Source organism: Cervus canadensis, chromosome 30 (genome assembly GCF_019320065.1).
Source record: "Cervus canadensis isolate Bull #8, Minnesota chromosome 30, ASM1932006v1, whole genome shotgun sequence".
NCBI lineage: Eukaryota > Metazoa > Chordata > Mammalia > Artiodactyla > Cervidae > Cervus > Cervus canadensis.
Genome location: NC_057415.1, coordinates 37754158 through 37780479, shown reverse-complemented (window position 1 = coordinate 37780479; position 26322 = coordinate 37754158). Strand labels below are relative to the sequence as shown.

Sequence of the window (26322 nt, the reverse complement as noted above, 5' to 3'; positions counted from 1 at the left end):
TATGAGCTGGCCCCCTGCCATCCCGAGGCTGGCACTGTGCTGCCACGCACTGAGGTCAGATCTGCCCACAGAGTCAAGCCTGGCTAAAGAGAAGGCGAAAGGTTAGAGGAGAGGACCGTGGCGCTGGCGAGAGGGTCACTGTCCTCCTCCTCTGCAATTAGAAAATCAAAGCCGGAGAAGCTGTGAGGTGGTGATGCTAGATGGTAAAGTGAAAAGTGATAAGCTTGCCTTCAGCTCCCTCTTTCCAAAGGTACTTGATGTGTCAGTCCAGGGAAGTCAGTTCACATCTCAGAGCCTGTATGGGGCAGGGGCGGGAGGTGGGGGAGGTGTGATCATGCCATCTCATGGTGTTGGATAAGGGTCCTGAGGTCACCTGCAGAGAGGGGCACTGGTGTGTAAGTCACAATGAGTAACAGACCCCTTCTTTCGGCGTCAGCCTGTCTGGGCTCAGCACACCGCGGGATGCTCCGGCTCTTCCAGCCTTGAGAGCCTGTGACGCTCGTGGACAGCATCTTCAGCGCCCCGCACCTTACAGTAATGTGGGGTGTGGGTTCTGGGGTCAGACCGCCTGAGATCTCCCTTCCCAGCTGTGGTTTTAAGCAGTTACATAACTGTTTTGAGCTTCAGTTTGTCCACCTCTGAGCTGGGGTTGGGGGGCGGGCGGAGTCTTGATGGCATCTAATCCATGTGGTTGGGTGAGAGCTCATGTAAAGTACATGGAACATTGCCTGGTGCCTAGGAGGTGCTCAGCCAACAGCTATGCCTTCATCCTTATTACTGTGATTTCATTAAGGCAGGATGAAGCGCTCTCAGGGTCCCTAATTGACAGATGAGAAAACTGAGGTTAGGGGGCTTTGCTCCAGATTACCCAGCGAGGATGCAGTGTGGACACAGCAGGATGCCAGTCTTCAGAGCCGTCTCCCTCGTGCCCTCGTGAAACAAGTGTTTGGGTCTCTCGGGGAAGGAAGAGACCTTGGGTCTCATGTGCAGAAGCCTCCAGCCCTCCGGAATCCGCAGTAACCAACCCCACTGGCTGTTCTGCGTGGCTGGTGTATTGTCTCCCCCACACGGCTGGGAAGATCTCAAGGCCTGGGGGAGAATCCAGTCTGTCTCCGGGTCCCTGAGTACTCGGCTCAGGGCTCCACTCAGCACGTGTTTGTTGAATGACGAGGGCAGGGGGACACCCTTCACCTCATTATGTCTCTAAGGGAAGCTCCGTAAACCAGAAGCTATCACATGAGGGGCACAGGAGGAAGCTTTGTTGCATGCTACTTGGGGGCACTTCCATGGCCCCTGGCAGGCTCTCTTTTTATATTCACGGGGCTGTTCCACATACCCAAGTGTGCAGACAAATCAAAGGCCAGCCACCAACACCTAGGCAGAATCCATGATCACAGGCACACATGTAGATGAACATGGGCACACGCATGATGCCCAGAATAGCATGCTTACATGTACAAGTTTGGACCCAGAAACTCAGCATCACACACACACATGCCTAGTCAGCAGTCCCAGGCCCAGCCACTTACCTCCCCAGGTGTGCAGTCAGACAGACCTGGTTCCAACCCCAACCTGACTCCCTCTTAATGCTGAACCTCATTTTTTGTGTGTGTAAAATGAAGATAATGATGACTGCCTTGTGGGTTGTTGTGAAGATTAAATGATTAAATGGATGTGAAGTGCTTAGCCAGGTCCTAGCAAAGTATAGAAGCTTAGTCGCTAATTGTCAGAGACGATGATGACAAAGATGCTGGTGATGTTGAAGGTGGAGATAATGTGTCCACCCCTGGAATCCGACCTGCTCAGGGATCAGACATGGAGAACGTGTTCTCTAAATGAATGAATAGGGGACACGTTTCACAGGTGCCTGGGGTGCAGTACTTGGGGACGTGGAGCACAGACGGGAAGGTGACCCAAGCCACACAGCGCTTGCACATTTCCTTTTGAACTGCCTGAGATCCAGGCTTCAAAGGCATTGCTTTGGCCTCACGGATTTTTGCTTGCCTCTCTCTGGTTTTCATTTCAAGGCTGTCCATTCCAGGTGGCAAAATGAAGTGATAAACATCCCCTCCCTTTGTTCTTCGCCTTCCCTCCTCCTCCTCTCCAGCTTGTGGTCAGTGTCTCTAACTCTGAGGATTTATGAATAAAAAGGGACCTCAGAACTCAGGTTTGAACGTGAAAATGCCCTGGATTCTGTCCATGACAAGTGTCTGTCAAGTTTCCCTTGCATGCCCCCAGGTATGGCAAGCTCACCACCTCTCAGTGACAGGCTGTTCCAACTTCAGGCACATCTATTTCAAAGACTGAAGCATGTCTTCCTGCAATGCATAGTCACCCTGTTCCCCCGCACCTTAAGGCTACCTTTGTTCAGGGTTCAGTGGCCTGAGTTCACCCTGAGGTCTGTCTTCTGTTCGCTGGGGTGGTCTTGCAGGGAAGGGACAGAGGCACCCGGAGAAGCTGGGACAGAGCGACCACTGGCCTAGGAGTGGGGAGATCTGCTCTTGCGTCTGAGCCATGGGATCTCCGTGACAGTTTCACACCCCTTCTCCAGGCTTCAGTTTGCCCACCTCTGAGAGGAGAAGTCCGATCTGAAAGATATCTTGGGATCCTTTCACTTGAGCACGCAGACACTGCTTCTCTCCAGCTCAGCTCTCCAGCCCTCACCCCCTCTTTCCTCAAGCACTCCACGCTATCCCCCAGTTCCCTCTCGTGCTGGCTCACCATCATCACTGCTTATGTAAGGGGACGTTTCACAGCCAAATATACAGTTTATGGAACATCAGACTGCGTCCCGAGCAGCTGGCAGCTTTATCCCGTTAAATGTTTCAAACTACCCTGAGATCTCACTTTTATAGACAAGGAGACCGAGGTTCCGAGTGGACCAGCAGCTTGCTCTCAAGACCGTGCAGCCAGTCAGAGGTGGGCCGGGATTCAAGCCCCAGCCTGCTGGGTTCTGGAAGCTGTCATCAGCACTCTGTTCTCGGGGCTGGGATTCAGGGAGCCAGAGGACTCCATCCCAGCAAGCCCGTCCACCCCCCACTCACCAGTCTCTCCTGTGACTCGGGGCTTCCTGCCCTCCTGCCCCACAGCCCCCCCTCGCTGCCCACTCCCCCCGCCCCCCAAGGCCTCCAGCCTCTGCTTCCTCGACCTGGCAGTCTCTCTGCTCCTCTCCACAGGGAGAACAACTTCATCAAGGACTTCCCGCAGCTGGCCGACGGGCTGCTGGTGATCCCGCTGCCGGTGGAGGAGCAGTGCCGGGGGGTCCTGTCCGAGCCCCTCCCGGACCTGCAGCTGCTCACTGGTAAGACACGCAGATCCTGGATTCCTGCCCTCCGCCCCACCCCCGGCCTTCCCCCTGACCACACCCTGGTCTCCAGGATCAGCCGCTCAGCACGTCCAGGATGGGCCCTGCCATGCCCCTGTGCCAGTGAGGGACGGGATGTGAAAGGGGCCTGCTGTTCCTAGGGCTCTTAGGGGCAGCGAGGAACTGGGGGCTTCCCTGAGACTCCAGACTCTGAGCTGAGGCCGGATTTACCCTCTCGGCAAACTTCAGTAGGCAGCGCGGTGTTATTAACCACAGCCACCAGGCTGCACGTGGGATCAGCAAATACATCCATCCCCAGAACTGAACCTCTGGACCCTTCGGCCAGCATCTGCTCATCACCCCACCTGCCACCAACCAGCCTATTCTCTGCTTTAATGAGTTCAAAGGTTTTAGATACCACACGGAAGTGAGATCATGCAGTGCATTTTTTTTAAATTTATTTATTTTTAACGGAAAGATAATTGCTTTACAATATTGCTTTGCTTTCTGCCACACATCAGCATGAATCAGCCACAGGTATACATATGTCCCCACCTTCTTGAACCTCCCTCCTACCGCCCAGCCTTTCCCACCTCTCTTAGCCATACCATGGAGCACATTGGAGTCATGTCTAATGAGATGGATGAACCTGGAGCCTATGATACAGAGTGAAGTATGCCAGAAAGAGAAAAACAAATCCTATGTGTTAACACATATGCATGGAATCTAGAAACATGCAGTTCATGTTTAAGTCATTCTAAAATAAAGCAAGTGGACCTTCCCCACCCCCACCCCAACCAGGAGCCTCGTCACTTACGGCGCATCAGTTATGCAGCTTGTTTTTGAACGTGGGCACTGAGCCGTGCGGTAGGGTGGTATTATTTTTCTCCTTTTGTAGCTGAGGCGTCCAGGCTCAGACAGGTGGAGGGAGCAGCTGAAGGCCACACAGCAGGTCTGCCCGAACCGGGACCGGTGCTGTGGCTCCAGCTCTTCTGCCCTTTTCACTCCCCTCTGCTGCTCCCTGCACCCCCCGCCACCCACAACCTCTGTCTCTCCCCTCCGAGGAGGAAGCAGTCTTCGGCAGGCTCTCCTGAAGCTTGTATTTTTCCATCCCACGGCAGGATGCCCTCTGCTCCTCCTCATCTGCTCCCAGTTCCTCTCTTGCCCTTTTATGGGGGACTTTTCCAAGTTGTAAGGGCCCTGACTCTGCCTCTGTGATAGAACCTTGTGGTTCTGCATTAGTGGTACAGACTCTTAGGGTTATTTGTTTTGATTTGGGGTTCCTTAATAAAGGGACCATTACATTTTAAGAGTTATTTGTTTTTGTTGTTCATCAGAAAAAAAACACCTCTCCCCATCCCAGGGCTTCATGTCACTCCTAATCCTTGCGTGGGAATCTAGGACAGGATCAGGTAAGATGGGGGTCAGGAGTTGAGTAGGACCAAGGATGGTTTGTGGTCAGGAATGAGAGGCAAGAGAGTGAGTCAGTAAACAGGTATTTGTTGACAGCCTGCTATACATCAGGCTCTGTTTTGGAGTATTGGAACCTCTGTACTCCAGGCTGCGCAGGAGTAGGAATAATGTAGACCATGGCCTTGACCTCAAGCAACTGACATTTCACTGAAAGAGCTTATATTCCAGGTGGAATCCAGTATGGACCAGGAATGGGGCAAGCATAGGATGGAATGATGATTACTTACAGGGGAGGCTTCGGGAGGGGATGAGGGGCAGACAAGCTGGTCTTGTAAATGTTTTGATCAGTGAAAGAGGCAGTAGGTTTGGGACTTTTGTTTTTGTTTATTTGATGTTGTTGTTGTTGCTTTTGTGTTTCGTTTTGGTTTTTTCTTTTGGTGCTTAGTCGCTCAGTCGTATCCGACTCTTCGCAACCCCATGGACTGTAGCCAACCAGGCTCCTCCGTCCATGGGGGATTGTCCAGGCAAGAATGCTAGATTGGGTTGCCATGCCCTCCTCCAGGGGATCTTCCCAACCCAGGGATCGAACCCAGGTCTCCCATACTGCAGGCAGATTCTTTACCGTCTAAGCCACTAGGGAAGCCCTTTGGACACTGTCAGTTCAGTTCAGCTCAGTTCAGTCGCTCAGTCGTGTCCGGCTCTTTGCGACCCCATGAATCACAGCACGCCAGGCCTCCTCCCTGTCCATCACCAACTCCCGGAGTTTACTCAAACTTGCTACCACCGAGTAAATGAGCTGCATCAACAACCTGTACTGAAATGTTTGCCTTGTTCCCTTGGGGATGGCCCTGGTTGCCAATACCCCCTCCCAGTCTGCTCCAAATTAGGAAGGGCAATCATAGATGGGGCAGGGACTTCCCTGATGGTCCAGCGGTCCTGCACTTCCACTTCGGGGGGCAAGGGTGTAATCCCTGGTCGGGGAACTAAGATCCTGTATGCGGAGGCACAGCCAGAAAGGTAATAATAATTAGATGAAACAAGATTAAACATTTAGAAAAAAGTAATAGTAGATGGGGCAGAGGCTGCCTGGGGCTGGCGTCCGGTCTTCCCGTGCAGACTGTTTCCTTCACCCTGACTGAAGCACGGCCCTGTCCTCCTCTCCCACCTTCTCTCCTCCTCTCCCCAGTGTCTGCTAAGGACGGGCAGGGCAGGCAGAGCAGATAAACAGAGAGGACGTATTTCTAACAAAACAACCTTGCTCCAGTGGACTTATCTTTGGGGATCATGAATATTTTACTTTAAAATGAAAGCCTCTAAAAAATTACATTATTTCTGAAAAGGCTAGGGAGGGAAAAAAAAGAAAAAAAAGAAGTTGACAGTAATGGACAACTTTAATACTGCAGTAATGTCCAGGAAGAAATCATTTGTTCCATGAGATTCTCATTTTAATCTTGGTATCAAATACCTCTTTAAGTGCCTCCGCACCAGGGGACAAGAGAAAAGGATAGAAAATGTGCCTGCCATTTGCCGAGGATACATAACAACAAAAATAATAACTGCTGATGTGACTAGCATTTCTTTTTCATGTCTTTTTTTTTTTTTAAATCCTGATTACAAAAAAGGGAGTCTGCAGTGCTTAGAGTAGAAAATTTAGAAAATGGAGATGAATATAAATCAGAAAACAGGAATCTTTTACGCATCCACTTGCTAACCAAGTTAACCACTTGTTAACATTTTGTTGTGTTATTTTTTTTTCTTTATTTATGTTTTGTGTATACTTGGGTTTCAAAAAACATGTTCTATGAAACTTGAGTGTCATTGGGCCCTAGAAATGGGGCTCCTCAGCCAAAGACATTTGCAAAACGCTGCACGCAGTCTTCCTGTACCTTTAAAATGTATATTAATTTATTCAAGGAGCTGAGAAATTATACAGTCTGTTTTTTTAAAATCTTGTTTAACTTTGTTTAGCCAGTGTTTCTCGATCTTGTTTAAAATGGGAAGCTTTTATGTGTGCACACAGGTATTTTATGAGACATCAAAGGACGTCTCATGTTTCCCTGTTAGGAAATAGTCTGTGCAGGGTGGGCGGCCATAAAAGGTCAGCTAGTGAATGTGCGGGGCTTTGCACGGGGTCTGTGTCACAAGTGCTTAGCTGCGCTGTCTTTGTACAGAAGTAGCCTCAGGCCGTAGGTGATGCAAGGGCCCCCAGTCCACATGCCGGACATTTCGAGGTGATCAAAAGACTCCCACTGCTCTTAGTTTATTTGAGTCTCACAACACGCCTACGAAATAAGGTCAGCCTAGGTAGCCATGGGATCCGAAGGGGAAACTGAGGCACCACAGTGTCTAGCGCCCCTTGGCAAATTGCCTCCGGGGTTAAGTAGAACCAGAAACCCACTCTGGCTTGTAGGGTAAAGGGGTCATGTGAGCTCCAGAGCAGAGAGAAAAGGGCGGCTTGAGGCCGAGGTCAGAGGCCAGGAAGGAAGAGGCCTGGAAGCGGGGTGCAGATCCCACCGTCGGCCCGGAGCACCGAGCCTCTGTCCTCGTAGAAGAGGGGGCTGTTACCCAGGGCCCAGGGCTGCAGGGCGGGGCTGCGGGGTGAGGCCTGTGAACGCGGGGCTCACGTGACCTTCCTGCTCGCTCCCCAGGAGACATCAGGTACGACGAGGCCATGGGGTACCCCATGGTGCAGCAGTGGCGTGTCCGCAGCAACCTCTACCGCGTGAAGCTCAGCACCATCACCCTCTCGGCAGGTGAGCCCCGCCGTCCGCGGCCGGGGGGCGTGGCGTGATGCAGCACGGTCCCGGGGCGTGCCAGGGGGCGTGCCAGGGCCCGTGCCGGCGCTGGGGACGGCTGAGCGTTGAGGCCTCGCCCCCTGCCATCAAGGAGCTCACAGGGAGGGTGGACGGACAAGCAGACAGACGGTGACGGCCACCCGTTACAGGGGTCAGTGCAGTAACGGGACCGCCGTCCATTCTGGGAAGGCAGAGGGGCTCCTGCAGGGAGCGGGGGTCTGAGCAGGGGGTGACAATCTAGGTCACGCGTACGTGCTCGAAGTGTTTCAGGCGGGTGGATTCTTTCAGGCACTGATTCCTCTAGTCTCTTCTGATTTCCTTTCCTGCCCGTCTCCTCCTACTCAGCAGTGATGCATCCCCGCTCCCCCTCCCCTCACCAACACACACACACACACACACACACACACTTTGCCCACATGGATCATTCCCCGTGATGCGGATGGCTTATAATTCTCAAATGGGACACTTAGTTTGAGACTTACAAGTCTCAAACGGGACTTAAGAGTTCTCAAAACGGGACATTTTCTCTCTCGGCTTTGTGAGTCTGCACATGCCGTTCCCTCTGCCTGGATCTCCGTTACTCAGAGATGCCGCCCCCATTATCTGTTCCCCGGGAGTAATGCGCTCAACTGCTGGTGTTAAAACACTACCAAGTACCTGATTCGTATCAGAATCCTGTCTGTCTCCTGCACCTCAGCTCTGACCTGAGAACTGTGGGTCGGGCTTGGATCCTATTTATTCCTGTGCCTTATATTCCTTTTGGTCCTCCTTTTACATGAAGGAATACAAATTAAACAAAACTGGAAAAGGAATGGGTAATGGACTCTGGAAAGATGAGGCCCAAACTTGGATTTTTCTGCCCTGACTCTTACTCATGACAATGCCACTGGGTTATTATCTGAGTGTCTCCTGATTATCAGCCAGCTGCTTTCTTATCTTTTTTCTTTTCCAGTATCACTTTGTTCATAAGCACCATGGAACTCTTTAGCCTGGGTATTGGGGAAGTGTAAATAGTATTTATGGCTGACATCAGCCAAGCACTTTATAATGTCTTGTATCTTGGGACTTACATCAGTCTCAAGAGGAAGGCATTCTTTATCCCTTTATTTTTCAGATAAGGAAATCAAGGGTCAGAGGGGTTAAGTTGCCCAAGGTCTCACAGCTAGTAGGTGGCAGGACAGGAGCAGGTCAATGAGGTGATGGCAGGGTTGTCTGCCTAAAGAGCCACAGGGCCTCTCCATGGTGTTATTTTTTACTGAGCAGAAATCAGCTCATTATTAACTCTGTTGTATTAATTACCCAGTTGCATGAGTTAACAGGTTGATGGAGAAGGGTTGTTCTAATCAAGCACCCATTCTTTGAGTCCTATTTCTGTGTTCGCCACCACCTACACCTTTCCACCGCACTTGTGAATGACTGCCATGTTCCTGTTAGAACTACAAAGGTGTATCTGCTTTAATTAATCAATAATGACGCTCCCGAGAACCCCCTTGTAAATCAAATGTTTGCAAATTGAAGCTCATTTTCAATGTTGAAGAAGCGCTTGCTCTTTTACATTTTACTTTGATGTGGTGCAGAATCAGTTGTTCTTGTTCTCATAATGGAGTTGGTGCACCTGCCGTGTCTGGAAATTGTGTCGTGAACCTGGTTGGGGGGTGGGGGGTGGGAAAGGACGCATGTGCAGATTTAGAGACAAATGGGACAGAGCTTCTGCTTTCAAGGTGGTGCCTGTTGAAGGTACAGGGAGGAGATGCCCCAGGCCGGGATGGTGTGAAAAGCTTCTTGGGGGAGGGATGACTTCCTGGGGTCTGGAAACATGGATGTGACTTAGAGAGGAAGTGGAAGACCATTCCAGGTAAATGGTGGTGGTGTGTGTGTGTGTGTGTGTGTGTGTGTGTGTGTGTGTGTGTGTGTTTGTGTGTGTGTGTGTGTGTTCAGAGTGGTGGGAGGGGGATATAAATGAAGAAAGTGTGATGGAAATGCCAAATCACATTCAGGAGAAATAGGAAAACAGATTTGGCCAGAGGTAAAGCCTAATGTATGTGCTCATGGGAGATGAGCTTGGAACCCTGGGATACCCAGGTAAGGTCACTGGACTTTATTCAGAGCACAAAAGAGCCCGAAAGGTGTTGAGGCTCCTGAAAGCATAGCTTGGTGACCTGCCTGCAGGAGGAAGAGGGCAGGGATCAGTGGTCGCTGGGTGATGGCTCTGCAGGCCCTATGCCAGGCACTGAGGACTCAGGTCCCCTTGGCACGGAGCTAAGGACAATGGAACGGCAAGGAGGCCCTTGTCAGTGGTGGGAGAAAGAACATACCATTGTTTTGGAGACAGAAAGGGAAGCGATGTTCTAGGAAGCTAAGCCAGGGCTTACATCTGAGGGTACAGAATGTCTGCTGAGCCAGGGCTAGCGCAGCCCCCTGGGCTCCAGCCGTGGACGGTTCAGGCCCAGGGTAATCGGGTGTGTGAGCAGTGTGTGCACTTCGGGGTGGACACAGAAGTCGGTTGGAATCCTCGCTCCTCTGGCTGGGGGACCGAGGCAAATCACTTCCAGTCTCTGACGTTTGACTTGCTCATCTACTGGACGGGGCTCGTCATGGTTGGGACTGCAGTGCTGGACTGAGGTTAAACTAGACAAAGGGGCTGGAACACCTAGCAGCGTGCCCGCTGCATGTTAGCTGCTCAGGAGACCTCAGCTTGGATCTTTCCTGGCTGTGACCTTTGGGTCGCCAGCTTCTGTCCCTCCTCTGCTGTTGACTCCCTCTTGGTGTTCCGTCTTGTGTCCACCAGAGAGAGTGGTCTTTGCCAAGTAAGGGAGGGATGCTGTGCACGTTTGGCCGAGGCTATGCTGAAGGACAAGGTACCAAATCCGGGCTTGCCGTTTGCCGGGCGCCAGCCTCCCCGCTCTGACCCCCTCCACCTGCTCCTCCTCTGTCCAGGCTTCACCAACGTCCTCAAGATCCTGACCAAGGAGAGCAGTCGGGAGGAGCTGCTGTCCTTCCTCCAGCACTACGGCTCACACTACATCGCGGAGGCCCTCTACGGCTCCGAGCTCACCTGCGTCATTCACTTCCCCAGCAAGAAGGTCCAGCAGCAGCTGTGGCTTCAGTACCAGAAAGGTAGGCCTGGAGGGCTTGCTGGAGGTGGCGGCCAGCTGGGCCGTGGAGGTCAGGCTGCCGGGGGGGTAACTGAGCTCCTGGGAGCGAAATCCTGGCCCTGCCACGTAGAAACTGGGCGGCCGCAAGCAAGTCCCCGCGCCTCTCTGGGCTTCATGTTCACCGGGGATGGAGTGAGGGGCCGTGTGATGATTCCTCAGGATTCTTTCAGTTCAGGCGTTTTCTGAGACCCCAGGGTGGACTCCGGAGCTCTGGCCTTCTACTGCGAGTTCCTCATTTCCCACTCTGTCCTCTCAAAACGACTGCCAAGGTCAGGAGGCTGGGGAGACTGTAGGGGAGGGGAGTGCTGTCTCATCGACGCCTTCTCTCCAGGCTTCTTGGAAGAACCTCAGGACAGCGCTGGCTCCTTTGGGAGTGACCAACTCACGTCTGAGGGGAGAGTTTCAAGTCTCTGCCATGGAGACGCCTTTACCCTCAGGCAGGATCACCAGGCCTTATTTCCTTCCATTTCTCAGCTATTTATCAGAATTGGAATTTCCCCGAAGCAGGAGACCCATCTCTGTCACTCCCCTTGGAAAATCTGTCCCCTTCTCACCTCAGTTTTCCCTTCCTGTGAAATGGGTACTCTGGCTATTCCTGTCCACTTCCTACATTAAAGGGAAGTAGTTTATGCGATAACATTTTGAGAAAGATGGACATATGGCTACGTACATTATGTATTATAACAGTTCCATGTAGTCACAGGCCCCTTTCACCAATGAAAAAATGAGTGTCAGATAGTCAACAAGTCAAGTGCCCTGTAGACACAAAGCTAATATGCAGCGGGGTAAAGATCACTTCCTGTTATCATTGTTACTATTATTATCAATTAATTTAAAAAGAGAGGCTGTCAATCAATGGGAAGGGTGAGGAGCGATGTTAACAGTGGGCTTGTACCTTCTCCATGTGGCCCAGCCACATGGCCTCCAAGAACCAAACCAAGCGTGACTCATCAAACTGCAGAATGCAGGCGCTGGAAGGGATCTGAGTGCTCTCACTGGGCTCAGCGCTCTCGTTTTACGGCTGGGGAAACTAAGGCTGAAGGAAAGAAGACTCTGGCTCAGAGTCCCACAGCTCCCCTGGATCGGGCTGTCCATCCCCTGGATGGAGCTCCTGCCTTTGTCCTCTCCAGAACCCTCCCTTGGCACCCCCCGCCCCGTCATGGTCTCAGCCCGCCTCCCCTCCTGTGTGCAGCTGTATGGGGCACGGGGTGGTTTATAGGCGCAGGGGAATAATTGAGTTGTCTGGGAATAGCTTCGTTTTATGGCTGTGACAATGACAGTCTTTAAGGAAGTGCATTAAATCAATAGAAGTCTCATTGTGCTACCCTATAAATAACGTGACACATCATTAAGCAGAGCAATGAGCTTCTGGACTTTGAAGTAATACAATTAGGTTATGTTTATAAAAACCTTCCTCACTGTGGCCACAGAACTAATTTGCCTCGTCCTGCGTTCGGGGCCTGGGACATGACTCTCAGGCTGCACCCCACCCATAGCCTTCCTCAGCTGCTTCCAGGACCTGGACTTCTTCATCCAGAGAATGCCATTCCTTGTCCAGTGGTTTATGGCAAGTAGGATGGGGAGAGGGGCAGACAGAAGCTGACATGCAACCAGGGGTCCCCTTCAAGACTCAAACAAGTTCCAAGTTTGTCATAAACTTGCTGGCCAGTAGCTACTGAACTTGGTCCAGTAGCTTTGCCTTCTGGGCTTACAAGGCAAAGGTACTTTTCTCTCCTCTCTCTCCCATGTTGGCTCCCAGAACAGGATGATAGTGAAAAGTGAAAATGTTAGTCGCTCAGTCGTGCCCGACTCTTTGCAACCCCAGGGACTGTAGCCCACCAGCCTCCTCTGTTCATGGAACTCTCCAGGCAAGAATGCTGGAGTGGGTAACCATTCCCTTCTCCAGAGGATCTTCCCGGCCTGGGGACTGAACCCGTATCTTCCGCCTTGCCGGCAGTTTCTTTACTGTCTGAGCCACCAGGGAAGCCCCAGAATAGCGCAGTGATGCACTAACACGGCGTAACTGATCTGTGAGTTTCTTCCTCTCTGTCTTTACCTGAGGTGACACCCAGGCGGTGCATCAAACACTGTAGTTTTACCTTTTAAACTTGGAAGTGATGCTGGGGAGGAAGTGGTAGAGAAGTTGGAAAATTTCCCCTGAACGATGGAAAAACTTCTAGACTGACAGATAGTTGAGGGGTGTCTCTCTCCCCAGCCACCTTTGTGTCATCAACACCTGTGTGTCATTGACATCTGTGAAACCAGGGTTCACTAGGGAGCAGGTCAGGATGAATCTGGGGTTGGAAGCCGATCACTCTGGGGGCAGAGCTTGTGGGGAGAGGACAAATTAGAACAATGTCAAGTGCGACAGTTCTTGTTTAGCTGCTAAGTTGTGTCCAACTCTTTGCGACCCTATGGACTTAAGAATGCTAGGCTTCCCTGTCCTTCACCATCTCCTGGAGTTTGTTCAAACTCATGTCCACTGAGTCGGTGATGCCATCCAACCATCTCATCCTCTGTCGCCCCCTTCTCCTCCTGCCCTCAATCTCACCCACCATCAGGGTCTTTTCCAAAGACTCAGCTCTGGAACTTCAATCCCATGGCCTCCAGAATGAAAACCACAATCCCAGAAAGCTAACCAAACTAATCACATGGATCACAGCCTTGTGTAACTCACTGAAACTCTGAGCCATGCCAGACAGGGCCCCCCCAAGGTGGATGGGTCATGGTGGAGACGTCTGACAAAATGTGGCCCACGGGAGAAGGGAATGGCAAACCACTTCAGAATTATTGCCTTGAGAACCCAATGCAGAGTGTGAAAGCCTTTTTCAGGTGGGACAGAAACGATTTCAAGTCCTGCTGCCTCTTCTTACATCCCTGTCAGGAAACCTCAGGCAAAGTAATTCCTAAGTTTCAGTCTCCTCCTATGTTAAGTGAGGGACAGTAATTCCCTTGCATGCCTTTTGGGAGAATGAAATGAGCACATACCTACCTTGCTTATAGTAAGTACATAAAAAGCTGTAGTTTACCATGAAGTGAATGCTATGGCGTCCGCTGAGCATTGATCATCCACAGCTCTTGCTAGTGTGTGACTTCAGCCCTTATTTCTCCCTGAGAAACATGTATGTCATGAGTCCCTGCAAATATCCTCACAGTAGAGGGTAGAGGGCTCCAGAATTCTTTGAACTCTATGTGGTTTATTCTTGGCAGGAAAGGCCAAGGCTGAAAAAGGAGGTCGGAGAGAAGAGACCAAATGGGGCATATGTAACAACCACGGACATTACACAGCCCTTCACAGTTCACAGGCCTGCCTTTGGTCTTCCCACCTGCCCCTCGAGGCAAAAAAAGGCAAGAGGACCCACCTCTCATCACTGAGAAAGGGAAATCTGAACTCAGAAGTGATCGGGGGCTTGCTTGGACCACACAGTGTGTTACTGAATGAACTAGTGTTTAAATTCCAACCTGAGTCCAATGTCCCGGTCTTTCCAGGTTTCCTAATTAATGGTGGGGCTCTGGTCACTGTTGTGATCCAGCCACTAGAAATCATGGAAGGTCAAGGGGGTTGGGGTGAATGTGCCTGATTAAAATATCTCCCGTGAGAGTTTTACTCTCATTCCCATAAGTGCTTCTAAGTGTGCATTCCACAGGATAAAGAAAGTCACATTGATCATTCATTACCCTCTGGTTCACTGGTATTTCCTAAGTGCTTCTTCACTGCAGACCTCGTGTAATGCTGGGACATTGCAGTAGGCAAGACGTGCGTGCTGTCCGCACGTGGGTTCAGCCTGTACTAGCCTTCCAATGCTCTGTCATTTCAGCCTGTACTAGCCTTCCATGCTCTGTCATTTCAGCCTGTACTAGCCTTCCATGCTCTGTCATTTCAGCCTGTACTAGCCTTCCAATGCTCTGTCATTTCTGTGATAGACTTTTTTGATCTACTGGTAGGCAGCTGGAGAAAGGCAGGTGGCTGGCGTGTGGCAGGGAACTCAGTCACTGTCACAGTGGCCCATGAATTTTGTTTCATATGCCAGTTCTGATCAGTTGAGGAGTGCCTTGTCCAGACACTGTGTGGAGGTCACTGGGGTCATCAGAAAAGAACGCTGGTCAATTAGCTGGTCAACGTGGTCAATTAGCAGTATCTGCTCTAGATGCAGAAAGGGGAAGTGGTGGTCGACACTTATGTATTGCTTCCATGTAGTAGGGTGAAGTGAAAGCTAGAATAACAGACCCAGCTTCTGATGCAGATTCCAGAGAGACCTTGGGAATGCCTTGGAGAACGGGAAGGATCCAGGCAGGGAGGAGGGGTTTCCTGTCACCAAGTGGATATTCTGGGCATTCCACCAGTCTGAAGGGGACTGGAGCTCTGCACAGGTCAGCTGGGTGGTGCTGGCAGAAGTCAGGGACAGCTGGACCTCAGGAGGCAGCTGGAGTAGCTGAAGTCATCCCAGGAGACTCCCAGCCCAGGCACGATTCCCTCGGAAGCTCTTCAGTCTGCCAGTTTCCCTCGGCCATCACCTCTGCTCCCAGGCCAGGCTCCAACTGCCTTGTGAAGCTTGCAGTTTCTTGTCCCAGCTTACTATTTTCACTCTATGCCACTGTGTTCCTGATACACCTGTATTTTGAGAAGCTACCTCTCTCTCAATCAGGGCTTCATTTCCTTCTTTGACTTGACATACACACGCGCGTGCGCGCACACACACACACACACCTGAGATCACTGTTACTGAGGTGACGCGGCAGCCACCGGTGGAGGGCATGGACTGCATCAAGATAACAATTAGGTGCCCAGCTCGTTGCTAGATGAGTCATCACTGATGGGTCTATGCTCTCGTTGGATCCCATGTCTTAAAAATGGAAAAAATCGATCTTAGAGTGTGAATCAATTTGCCCAAGATCACACAGCTTGTAAGAGGGAAACTGGGACTGACCTTGACACATGAGTCCGATGATGAGGACTCTATATAAAGTTACGCTTCTTCCATCTTGGATAAAGACTGCCTCATTTGGAGATAAAAGACAAGTTGCAGTCAGATGGACCTTGGTTGCAGTCCCAGTTTCCCTCTTAGAAGCTGTGTGATCTTGGGCAAATTGATTCACACTCTAAGATCAATTTTTCCATTTTTAAGATAAGAGATCCAGTGAGAGCATAGACCCATCAATGATGACTCATCTAGCAACGAGCTGGGCACCTAATTGTTTTCTTGATGCAGTCCACGCCCTCCACCAGTGGCTGCTGCGTCCCCTCGGTAACAGTGATCTCAGGGGTGTGTGTGTGTGTAGTGCACATGTATGTCTACAGGGGCAGGGGGAGATATGGCTAATTTACTCCCTTCTCTTTTCAGCTGACTTAGGATCCAGGACAGGGGTAGATCGAGAGGGGCCCCTGGGGTCGAGCTGGTGAGGGAGGGAGCCTTGAAGGTCTACTCGGAAGACGTCAGAAGACTCCGTAACCCTGCCCTTTTGTTATGCCCTGTTATTCCGTATTCCGAAGGGATGGCGATGCATGCAGAAATAGCAAATCTGGTAGGTTTCCTGAATTTACCGTTGCTTCTTTCTCATGGAGAAAGTAACTATGGAAGATAAAGGGTGTATGCCTGTAAAGGAATTGTCCATTCTGTGTGTGTGTTTGAGAGAGAGAGAGAGACAGAGAAAAACTGACTGAGGGAGATAGGAGGAGACAGAGAAACGAAGAGGGACAGACATGGGGAAACCAAAATCCACAAAGAGAAATGGAGGGAAAAAGTTGAGAAGCGAAAATGTATGCAATTAATGTCTTTTCCAAATTTAGAGACTCGGTGACCCCGCCGAAAAGACATTCTCCATGTGAAGGTTGGACTGCTCTTGAGTCTGGATCAGGAGAGTCTATCGAATAGAGATGTCCCCATAGATAAATGCCTGTCGCCACCTTTAAAAGATGTTTTATCTCTGTTATAATTTCCCAAGACTGTCCAAGGGAATGAATTTCTGCATTTCCATTTGAATTACAATGCACTTTTGAATGTCAGCTGAAGCATACCTAGATTACTCTTTAAAGGAATTCTGGCTGTCTGAAAGGCAGCCTAAGGGGTTGGGGTGGGGGAGGAGAAGGGAAAGATGTAGTCAAGTGTCACCTTTTGTGAGGACAGGGGTGGCCAAGGGGCTGATGGGAGCTGGAGACCTCTCCCGGGCTTTCAGTTCCCTGCGGGAACTTGCTTCAAAGATGCTGACCAGACATGCAAGGTGTCGATCTCAGAGCTGAGACCTGCCTGGGTACTGGTTCCACTTCCCTGGTGATTTAATCTTCAGGGCAGGTTTCAGCTCCTGTTTGCTTGCCCTTTCATTAGCATTTGATGGAGTCAGCCACTTCCTGCTTGAGGCACTGTCTAATGCTTGCTTCCTTGGCATCAGGGGAATCTTCCTGGTGGTTGCCCACCTTCCTTCCTGCCTGTTCCTTCTCTGTCTTCTTCACAGGCTCATTCTTCTCTGTCAAACGGGTCAGTATGGTTTTGCAGGACTGCCATTGTCTCTGTGGGAACTTACAGCCATGCTGTCTGTTACCATCCCTACACGAATGACTCCCCCTTTGTGGTCTGCCTCCAAGCTTTCCTCTGATAATGCGCTCTCATGCTAGCTCCCTGCCTGCCCAGGCTCGGCCCCACACAGCCTGGGATGTTTCCAGTGTTCTCATGAAGAACACCTGTATCTATTTAGAGGCAGAACCACAAACCTAGAAATCCTTCGCAACATCTCCCTCTCCCTTGCTCCCCCCACCCCCCACCCCTGCCATTTCAAAACTGTAGCAAGTCTTATCAATTTCAATTTCCAAATAGCTTTAAGAATTGCCCACTTCTCTCCACCTCACCTCTGCCACCATCATGGCTCGTCTGGACTCTAGCACCGGCCCCCTACCTGGCCTCCCTGCATCCACCTGTCCCCCACTGGTCAGGCTGCACTGCCCTGAGGACATGGATCTGCCTGGCTCTCCAAAGAGACAGAACCAGCAGGACAGATGGGTCGGTAGACAGGTAGATAGATACAAATATCTTTATTATATATAATATTCACATATACATGACATATATTTATAATACATATAATATATATGAAAGCTATGTATAATTGATTCTGTATCTCTAGATATCTGTACATGGGGCTTCCCCAGTGGCTCAGTGGTAAAGAACCTGCTTGCAATACAGGAGACGCGGGTTCAGTCTCTGGGTAGGGAAGATCCCCTGGAGAAGGAAGTGGCAAGCAGCAGCAACAGTACACACACATATATATCTATACACGTGTGTGTGTGTGTGTGTGTGTGTGTGTGTGTATAGCTTTCTAGGTGGCACTAGGGGTAAAGAATCCACCTGCCAATGCAGGAGAGGCAAGAGATGTGGGTTTGATTCATGGGTCGGGAAGATCTCCTGGAGTAGGAAATGGCAGCCTGCTCCAGTATTCTTGCCTGGGGAATCCCGTGGACAGAAAAGCCTAGTGGTCTACAATCCATGGGGCTGCAAAGAGTTGGACACAACTGAGGCAACAAAGTGCACGCACACAAACGCACGCACACACACACACACACAGTATTTATCATATAAGCCAATTTCTAACAACAAATCTCTTCCTATATATATATAATGTTTATATTTTATTATAATATAAATAAATATATAATACAACCCTTAAGAGATGAGGGTTTTGATCCCTGTGTTGGGAAGATTCCCCTGGAGGAGGAACTGGCAACCCACTCCAGTATTTTTGCCTGAAAAATCCCAGTGGAAGAGGAGACTGGTGGGCTGCAGGCCACAGGGTCAGAAAAGAATGGGAAACAAATATCTGCATACCTCATGGCCCGGTCAAGTGCACATAATAAAATGAAGCATCATGGGATGTTTCTAAAACGGAGATTCCCACCATGCTTTTCCTTGGATGCAGACTCCTAGGTGCTTTGTCACTGGCCCGAGGCTCATTGCCAAACTCCTGCCCGTGGCCTCAGGACCTTCTCAGACCCATTGTGTCCCCATCAGCCCCTTTAGCCCCATCTGTCCCCACGCTCTGCCTTCGAGTCACACTGAGCCTACTTCTCAACCATCACGTGGGTTGAAGTCGCAGCCTGGCCACGTTCACCTGTGCCAAGGTCCCCGTGCTGCGCGGAGGTAGCTGAGTGTCCCCGGCCCCTCCCCAGCCCCTCGGCCGCGCAGCTGTGTGTGGGATAGCTCCAGCTCCGGGCTGCTGTTTTTCTTGGAGGCGGTAGGAGGAGGTTCAATACGAGCTGGACACTCCGGGGCCTGCAGTATGCCAGAGGAGACCGCCAACTTAGTCTCCTCAGAATCATGCAAAAAGGTGATACAGGATGTGGTTCATTAAATACAAATAGGCCCAGGGGACTGCCGTTTCCACCAGCTGAAATTACCAAAAAAACGCGTTTGTAGCCGGTTTAGATTGAGTCCGTCTGGAATGGAGCAGACTTGTCTCTTTTCCTGACGGCGTGTCCTTACACCCCTCTGCCTGTGCTCAGCGCGGTGCCTCTCACAGAGCGCTTCCACTACTTTATTGCATCCAGTTTACTGCTCCCAGGCAGCCTGTGAGGTCAGGTCGTTATCTGCATTTCACGCTTGAGGAAACTCAGGCTCAGATGGGGAAGATGATTTGTGGACGTTCACCCCAGGGAACTCAGCAGAGCGGGGATTTGAACCCAGGCTGCTTTCCGCACGTGAGTGATGAAACTTGCCCATCCAACTCTACCAGAGCAGCCTCAGAGAGCTCTTTAGATGTCGGCCTCAGACCCAGGGGGGCCGTTCCTGCTGCTCTCTGCCTGTCTCATCCACAGCTGAAAGAACTGGGGAGCGCTGAAACTGGGAGTTGAGTCCCTCAGCTCCGGCAGGGGTGGAGGTACTCTTCTTTATTCACCCCTTGCACAACTTGCTTCTCTGTCTTAATTCAGGGGCAGTGCTATAAAGTCAAAATCCTTAAAAAAAAAAAAAAAAAACAAACCTCGGATGCAAACTCCTAGGTGTCTTGTCATTGCCCTGAGGCTCATTTCCAAACTGTCAGGGCGGGAGAGGCCTCAGTGAGAATCTAACCAGACCTGAGTTTCTCTTTATGTGTCAGTTATGATCAAACGGTAGTGACCGTCACGCTGCATTGAACGAGATGCTCATCCGGACCAGGCTTGGTGGGAGCGAATGCAGCGATCCCTTAGCAGTGTCCAGTGTGAGTCTGAGGGTGAGAAATGGTGACTCTTGTGTAAGGCGTTTTCCACGCCCATCGAGGCTGGCCTTTCCCATTCTACAGATGGGAAAGCTGCGGTGGGTTTATGTAATCCATTAAAACCTGCAGTTGCAAAAGGGGAAGTGTAATGACCATCTAGAGACATTATTCTGCCTTCCTACACCTGAAAACCTACAGCAAATTCAAAGACTCCTGGTGGTCCAAGTCCCCGCACATGCTGTTAGGTCACAGAGCCATTCGTTTGGCAGCAGGCCCATTTTCCTATTTCTGAATGCTTGCACACACACAAACGAGTGCACAAATACATCACTTCCCGAAGCACTGGAGACCGCCCCCATTGTCCTTCTGGTTAGGTGATGCATTCAGAGATTGACACTCTTGTAAACCACCTACCTTGATTCTATTCAGCCTGGGGCCAGCCCACACTCGGTCTCCTGTCTCAGTTCCAGCCCCGGGAGAGCCACGCAGGGACTCAGGGAGCTTGATTTTAGATGGGACCCTTCTCGCACGTCAGCCTTGCCCTGAGAATGTGGAGCTTCCCTAGAGATGAGTGTGGGGCTTTTGTTTTCTTTCTGCCTTCAGCCCCTTTATGAGAACAAAAGGGGCTCGAAGCACAGATCCACAGATGGAAGCTTTTACTAGTAGGTCGAACCTCCCACCCTGAGAGCAGCCTCACCCAGATTCACACCGTGGGGTGTTTTCTCTCCCTCATCTCATGTGTTCCCTTCATCGCTTGTCACCACCCCCCAACTTTCCACAGCAGTGCTCCGAGCTCCTAGAAGATGCCTGGCCCTGCATGAGGTGCTGAGGTGGCCAAGGTGAATGAGACATGCCCCCTGCTCTCAAGGAGCTCATGGTCAAAAGGGAAAGATTTTCAAAAGGTGAACTGATAATTACAGCCCTCTGGACAAATGCTTTGACAGGGAAGCCTAAGGCATGCGTTGATGTGTGCATTTGTGTGTGTGTGTTGGGGGTGGGGTGGGCAGGAGTGGAGGAGGCAAAGTAGCGAAATGGACCTCTAACCACCTGGGATGGACTGGAAAGTTCCCCATGCTAAGCCCAGCCCTGGGGATGTGAGGGTATGTGCCATCTAGGGAGGTGGAGAGATGTAGCCTGGGCAAGATGCAAAGTGGGTGTGTAGAGCAGCCGACCAGAGTCAGCCCAGAGCAGCTGGGAGCAACAGTCCCTGAGTAAGCTCAGGTGCTCCTGACAGATGCCCTTGGCTGCTTTGCTAGAACTTTGAATGTCTCTGCACTTCTGCCTCCCGCATCGGTAGAGAAACTGCCACTCGCTGTGTCCACAGCAGAGAATTCTCACCAGTAGGAGAGGCTGAACTTCCTACTGCCTGAAAATAAGGGGCCCATTTGGGAGGTACCAGGGGGATTGCTGGAAAAGCATCTGGACCTTTCAGGGCTGTTATGGAGATGATAAGAGATCATGTGGTTAATTGGAACCATAGTAGGAAATCAGTCATTCTTGCCCCCTCCTTACCAGAGGTGTACCTTTCAGCAAATAACAGCATACAGATCACGCGGTGTGTGAGTCATCTCTGGAGTTTGCAGATGTGACTTAGGGTTTCCTGAGCCTCAGTTCCTTCATCTTTGAAATGGGCCTAATCGTGCTCACCTCACAGTAGTGTTTTGAGAACCGAATGAATCAATGTTCAGAAAGTGATTATCTCTGCACTCCACATGTAAGAAATGCTCAGGAAATGCTTGCTAGGATTATTGTCATTTGTTACTGTGAGACACAATCAAATTAGTGATGCTGCTTATTACAATTAGTTTTCGAGAACAAAAAGCCTAATGATAGAGTCCTTTCCGCTTCTGAGTCCAGCAGCCTAACATGTAAGCCCTCGTCCTGCCAGACCTTCTAAACCCGTGGCTGTCCATCTCTGGTTGATTTGCCAGCTTGTGAATTTGAGTCCTGGCTGAATCTGGAAGTGGGAATAGAAGGCAGAGTCATCAGAAAGGTCAGCCTGGAGCCCAGAAGTGGAGCACAGTGTTAGCACCACCGAACGCCAAGCTTATGGTTGTTAAGGATGTGTGGGTGTGTGTGGGTGTGTATATGTGTGTGTGTGTGTGTGTGTGTGTGTTGGGGGAGGGGTAACAGAGGAGTGGGCAGCAATGACTGCCTGATTTTCTGCTCCTACTGTGAACCATTTAATCATGTGATCTCACATCATCTGTAACATCCCTGTGTTAGTTGCTCAGTTGTGTCCGGTTCTTTGTGACCCTGTGGACTGTAGCCCACCAGACTCCTCGGTCCTTTGGATTCTCCAGGCAAGAATACTGGAGTGGGTAGCCATGCCCTCCTCCAGGAGATCTTCCTGACCCAGGGATCAAACCCAGGTCTCCCACATTGCAGGCAGATTCTTTACCATCTGAGCCACCAGGGAAGCCCAAAACATCCCTCTGAGGTCCAGATTGTTATCCCATCTTCTAAATGAGAAGATTCATATGCGCAAGATCACATGACTTGGTCCTAGGCCATTTTCTATCCCAGGACTGTCTGACTCCAAAATCCGCATGTCCTCCTGCCCTGCTGTAACAACAGAATTCGTGTACTGAGAACCACAAGGGGGCAGGGGATTCAGCGGCACTTCACATACACAGTCTCATTTAATCCTCAAAACAATCCTCTAAAGCTGGTATCTTTATGCCTGGGAAACTGAGACTCAGAGTGGGTAAGATATATAATCCAAAGGCACGTAGCTGGTCAAAGGTAATCCTTCTTGCCTTCTCTTCCTTCCATCTTTTCTTGCTCCAGTTCTCTCCCCATTTACTTTTTACTGTTATTTAACCACAATAGGCGTTCCCACAGACTGTTCTCTCCGAGAGGCATTTCTCTTCCCACAAAGTAATTAGAAGTACTTGGTCAGGTGGAATGAGGAAAGAGACAGACAGACCAGCGTGATTCCAGCCTGCATGATGTTGGCTCACAGGTTCCAGACCCTTGTTTCCTAGCAACACCTTGGCTCTGGATAAGGGTAGAGGCTTTGAGGCAGGCCTTAGAGATGGCTTGGACCTTTGATCTATTGGATCGGAGCTGGCCTTGGCTGTCTTCATCTGACACACCAGCTGTAGGCCCCAGGAGTGCCTCCTTAGGGTCCCTGGGATCTGCATTTCTCTCTCTTCCTATTCCACAGATGTCCAAGGAAATGGGAGACTCCTTTTGGAGCTCTTGGCTTAAGAAGTCCCTAAGGTCTGGGGCCCCAGTACCATTGGCATTTGCAACTGGAAATATCCTTAATTTAATAACTCTATTATTGGTGAAATGGAGTCCCAGAGAGAGTAAGCAACTTGCTCAAAGAGAGTCATACATTAGTGACAGAATTAGGACTTGAACTGGCTCCCTCTTCTCCCTTCCCCATCCAGGAAAGTGTTTTGAGGAGCAATTCAAGGGACCCTGTGTCCGAAGGCACATCCTTGTTTGTTTGTAACAGCTTTATTTATTTATTGAGATATCATTTACATAACCACACAATCGAAAGTGTCTCTTTGAGCCTTGATTTTGCATCAAGACAAAGTTTGGATTGAATTTCCAGATGGGAACACAGCTTTTAATGATTTCATAGTTGAGAAGATCCTCTATGGAAAATGAAATCTCAGGGAACCACTCCACCCACCTTTCAACCACATCCCATTTTTCTGTTGCAATAGTCAGTGATTTAGGGAGGCAGCTGGTGGGAGGAGCAGGAGGTGGCATAACCAGCTGGTGCTAAACGTGACCCAAAATGTTCATAGATATCGACATATGAGCTAAGCTGACCCCCCCCGCCCCCCTGCCCTGGTTTTATCCAGCAACAATTTTAGTGCCTGCTTTGTTTTGGGAACCGTACGAGATGCTACAGATGCAGTGGTAAATTAAAACTCACTCTGCCTTCACAGAGCTCAGTCTAGCCTTAGAGAGACATAGGTAGCAAGGAAAATATCATGCAATGCTGTAAGGCAGAAACACAAAAGGTGGTGTGGATACCTGACTCAAATGGTGCAGTGGATCAGGAAGGGCACCCAGAAGACCTGGAGGAGGTAAGATTTAAGGGCATGAGAGAGTAGGGAGAAAGAAAGTGTTTAAAAAGGCCTAGGGAGGGAGGGAAGCAGTGATGAGATAAACCTAGAAAGATAAATAGGTGGGAACAAAATCCCACTGGATATACAGCTGTGTTAAGGATTTTTTTATTTTTCCTTTTACCAGGATCACTTTAAAGCCATTTAAAGCTTTTATGTATTATTATTAGCACCTACATTTTAAATTTGCTTCTGGCTGGTGTGGGATTGGGCTTGACTTAGGATAGGAGGAAGTGTAGTTAATGGGGTGCTAGATTAAAGAAGGCTTCCCAGGTGGCTTAGCGGTAAAGAATCCGCCTGCCAATGCAGAAGATGTGGGTTCGATTCCTGGATCGGGAAGACCCCTTGAAAAAGGAGACAGTAACCCGCTCCAGTGTTCTTGCCTGGGAAACCCCGTGGACAGAGGAGCCACGGATCACAAGGAGTCGGACGTGACTGAACACGTGGGCATGCAGGCAGATCAGTCAGGAAGCTGTAATAGTGTCTCAGGAGGAAAAATAACAGGAGCTGAACATGTCTGTGGTCATGAGAAGGAAGAATAAAGGGATGTGAAAACTATTAAGCTGCTCGGGTGATGAGAACATTGTGATGGAGTAGTGGGAGGCAGGAGGTGAGAGGTGAGGGAGGTGATTAGAAACGGTGCCAGTGTCAGGCCTACGTGCTTTTGTCAGTGCCTGTGTCCCTTACATGGGACAGAAGCGGAAGAGCAGGCCCTGGAGAGCTGAGTTCATGCTTAAGTATGCCGAGTATACGTTTTCAAGGGATATCTTCCCCGAACACGCCAGCCTACAACTGGCATGCCAACTGGCCAGATAAAGTGAGCAACTGGGAATATGCATCAGTCTGGTGATCAAAAGGAAGGTAAGGTCTGAGAAATGCAGGTTTGAGATCCAGTTGCATAGACTGTTGAAGTCACAGGGAAAAAAAGGAAAACAACAGTACCTTCCAGCATAAAAGCATTTCTTCCCTGGTGGCTCAGACAGTAAAGAGTCTGCCTGCAATGCAGGAGACCTGGGTTCGATCCCTGGGTTGGGAAGATCCCCTGGAGGAGGGCATGGCAGCCCACTCCAGTATCCTTGCCTGGAGAATCCCTATGGACAGAGGAGCCTGGTGGGCTACAGTCCGTGGGGTCACAAAGAGTCGGACACGACTAGGCAGTGAGCGCAGCATAAAAATAAAGTTCCTCTTTTGTAGCTTGTTTCCTTAGGGAGCTCTTTTCCCCCTGCCGCACCCTGTATTGTTTCTGATGTTTTATTTAGAGAGGCTGTATCTCATTCAGAGAGGCTGTCCAGGCTGCTGACTATAGGCTAGCTTTTACTTGTGTAAAAGGTACGGGACATTAGGAATAGTCCTGGTATATACTATGTACCAGTGTGAATTGATAACCCCATTCCATTTAGGGAAAACAGGTATCTGTGGCAGTGGCCACTGGAACAGAAGAGAAAAATACATACTTTAAGTTTTTCCTTTATCATTTGCATCTTTCATTTAGATAGTAGATGGTGAAGTCGCTCAGTCGTGTCCGATTCTTTGTGACCCCATGGACTGGGGTCTACCAGGCCCCTCTGTCCATGGGATTATCCAGGCAATAATACTGGAGTGGGTTGCCATTTCCTTCTCCAGGGGATCTTCCCAACCCAGGGATCGAACCCAGGTCTCCCGCATTGGAAGCAGAAGCTTTTGACCTCTGAGCCACCAGGGAAGTAGCCTTTATGGACGGTCCAGGTGTATGTACCATCTGTGTGCGCATCATACATTTCTTCCAAGGTGTCAATCAATGCAAGTTTTAATCTCCTAGATCCAGCCCCCAGAGTCACGGATCAGGTGAGGCAGTATGCATGCCCGCTCCCTCTTCACTCTTTGAGTGTAGTATTTTTATTTCTCACATTTTTACAGAATCACTGTATTTGTCAAACAAGTTTCAGATCCTTGGGTCTGAGAGGTTTAGAGAGTCATTATTATTTTTAAGTGTAAATATTACCTGTCATTTCACAAAAGCACCTAGTTTTATTCATGTGGTTGCTCAGAAATTAAACTTATACAGTTTTTAAATTTATCATGTTATGAAGTTGTTTTAACATTTAACTCTAAACATTTGTGGTCACTCAGAAGTAGGGGGATGGACTCCCAGTCAGTATTTGGTTCAGATGATGAAATGGATGGTGCTACACACACGTACCAAGAGGACTCTAAAAGGTTCGTCATTCATGTGATGGAGATTTCTGGGGGAAAGTGGAGGAGGCAGCTCTGAAGCAAGGTACAAAAATGGCTTGAGAGAGCAAGTGAAAAAGACTGGCTTGACTTTTATGTAACAGGAAGGGAGGTTGAGTGGGTTCCATGTGCTGGCTGATGCTTGCATGATCTCAGCATCCCAAGGACTTCCC

General features: G+C 50.0%; 1 protein-coding gene across 4 annotated transcripts in view; it reads left to right on the top strand.

The window, feature by feature from the left end:
- The window catches only part of ASTN2 (astrotactin 2), a 989097-nt gene that overhangs the window by 719261 nt on the left and 243514 nt on the right, over window positions 1-26322 (top strand). For all 4 annotated transcript variants that reach the window (XM_043453335.1, XM_043453336.1, XM_043453334.1 and 1 more), the window contains 3 exons: window positions 3177-3301; window positions 7366-7470; window positions 10450-10629. In XM_043453335.1, coding sequence (XP_043309270.1) covers window positions 3177-3301; window positions 7366-7470; window positions 10450-10629 — 410 coding nt within the window. The remainder of the gene's footprint in view (window positions 1-3176; window positions 3302-7365; window positions 7471-10449; window positions 10630-26322) is intronic.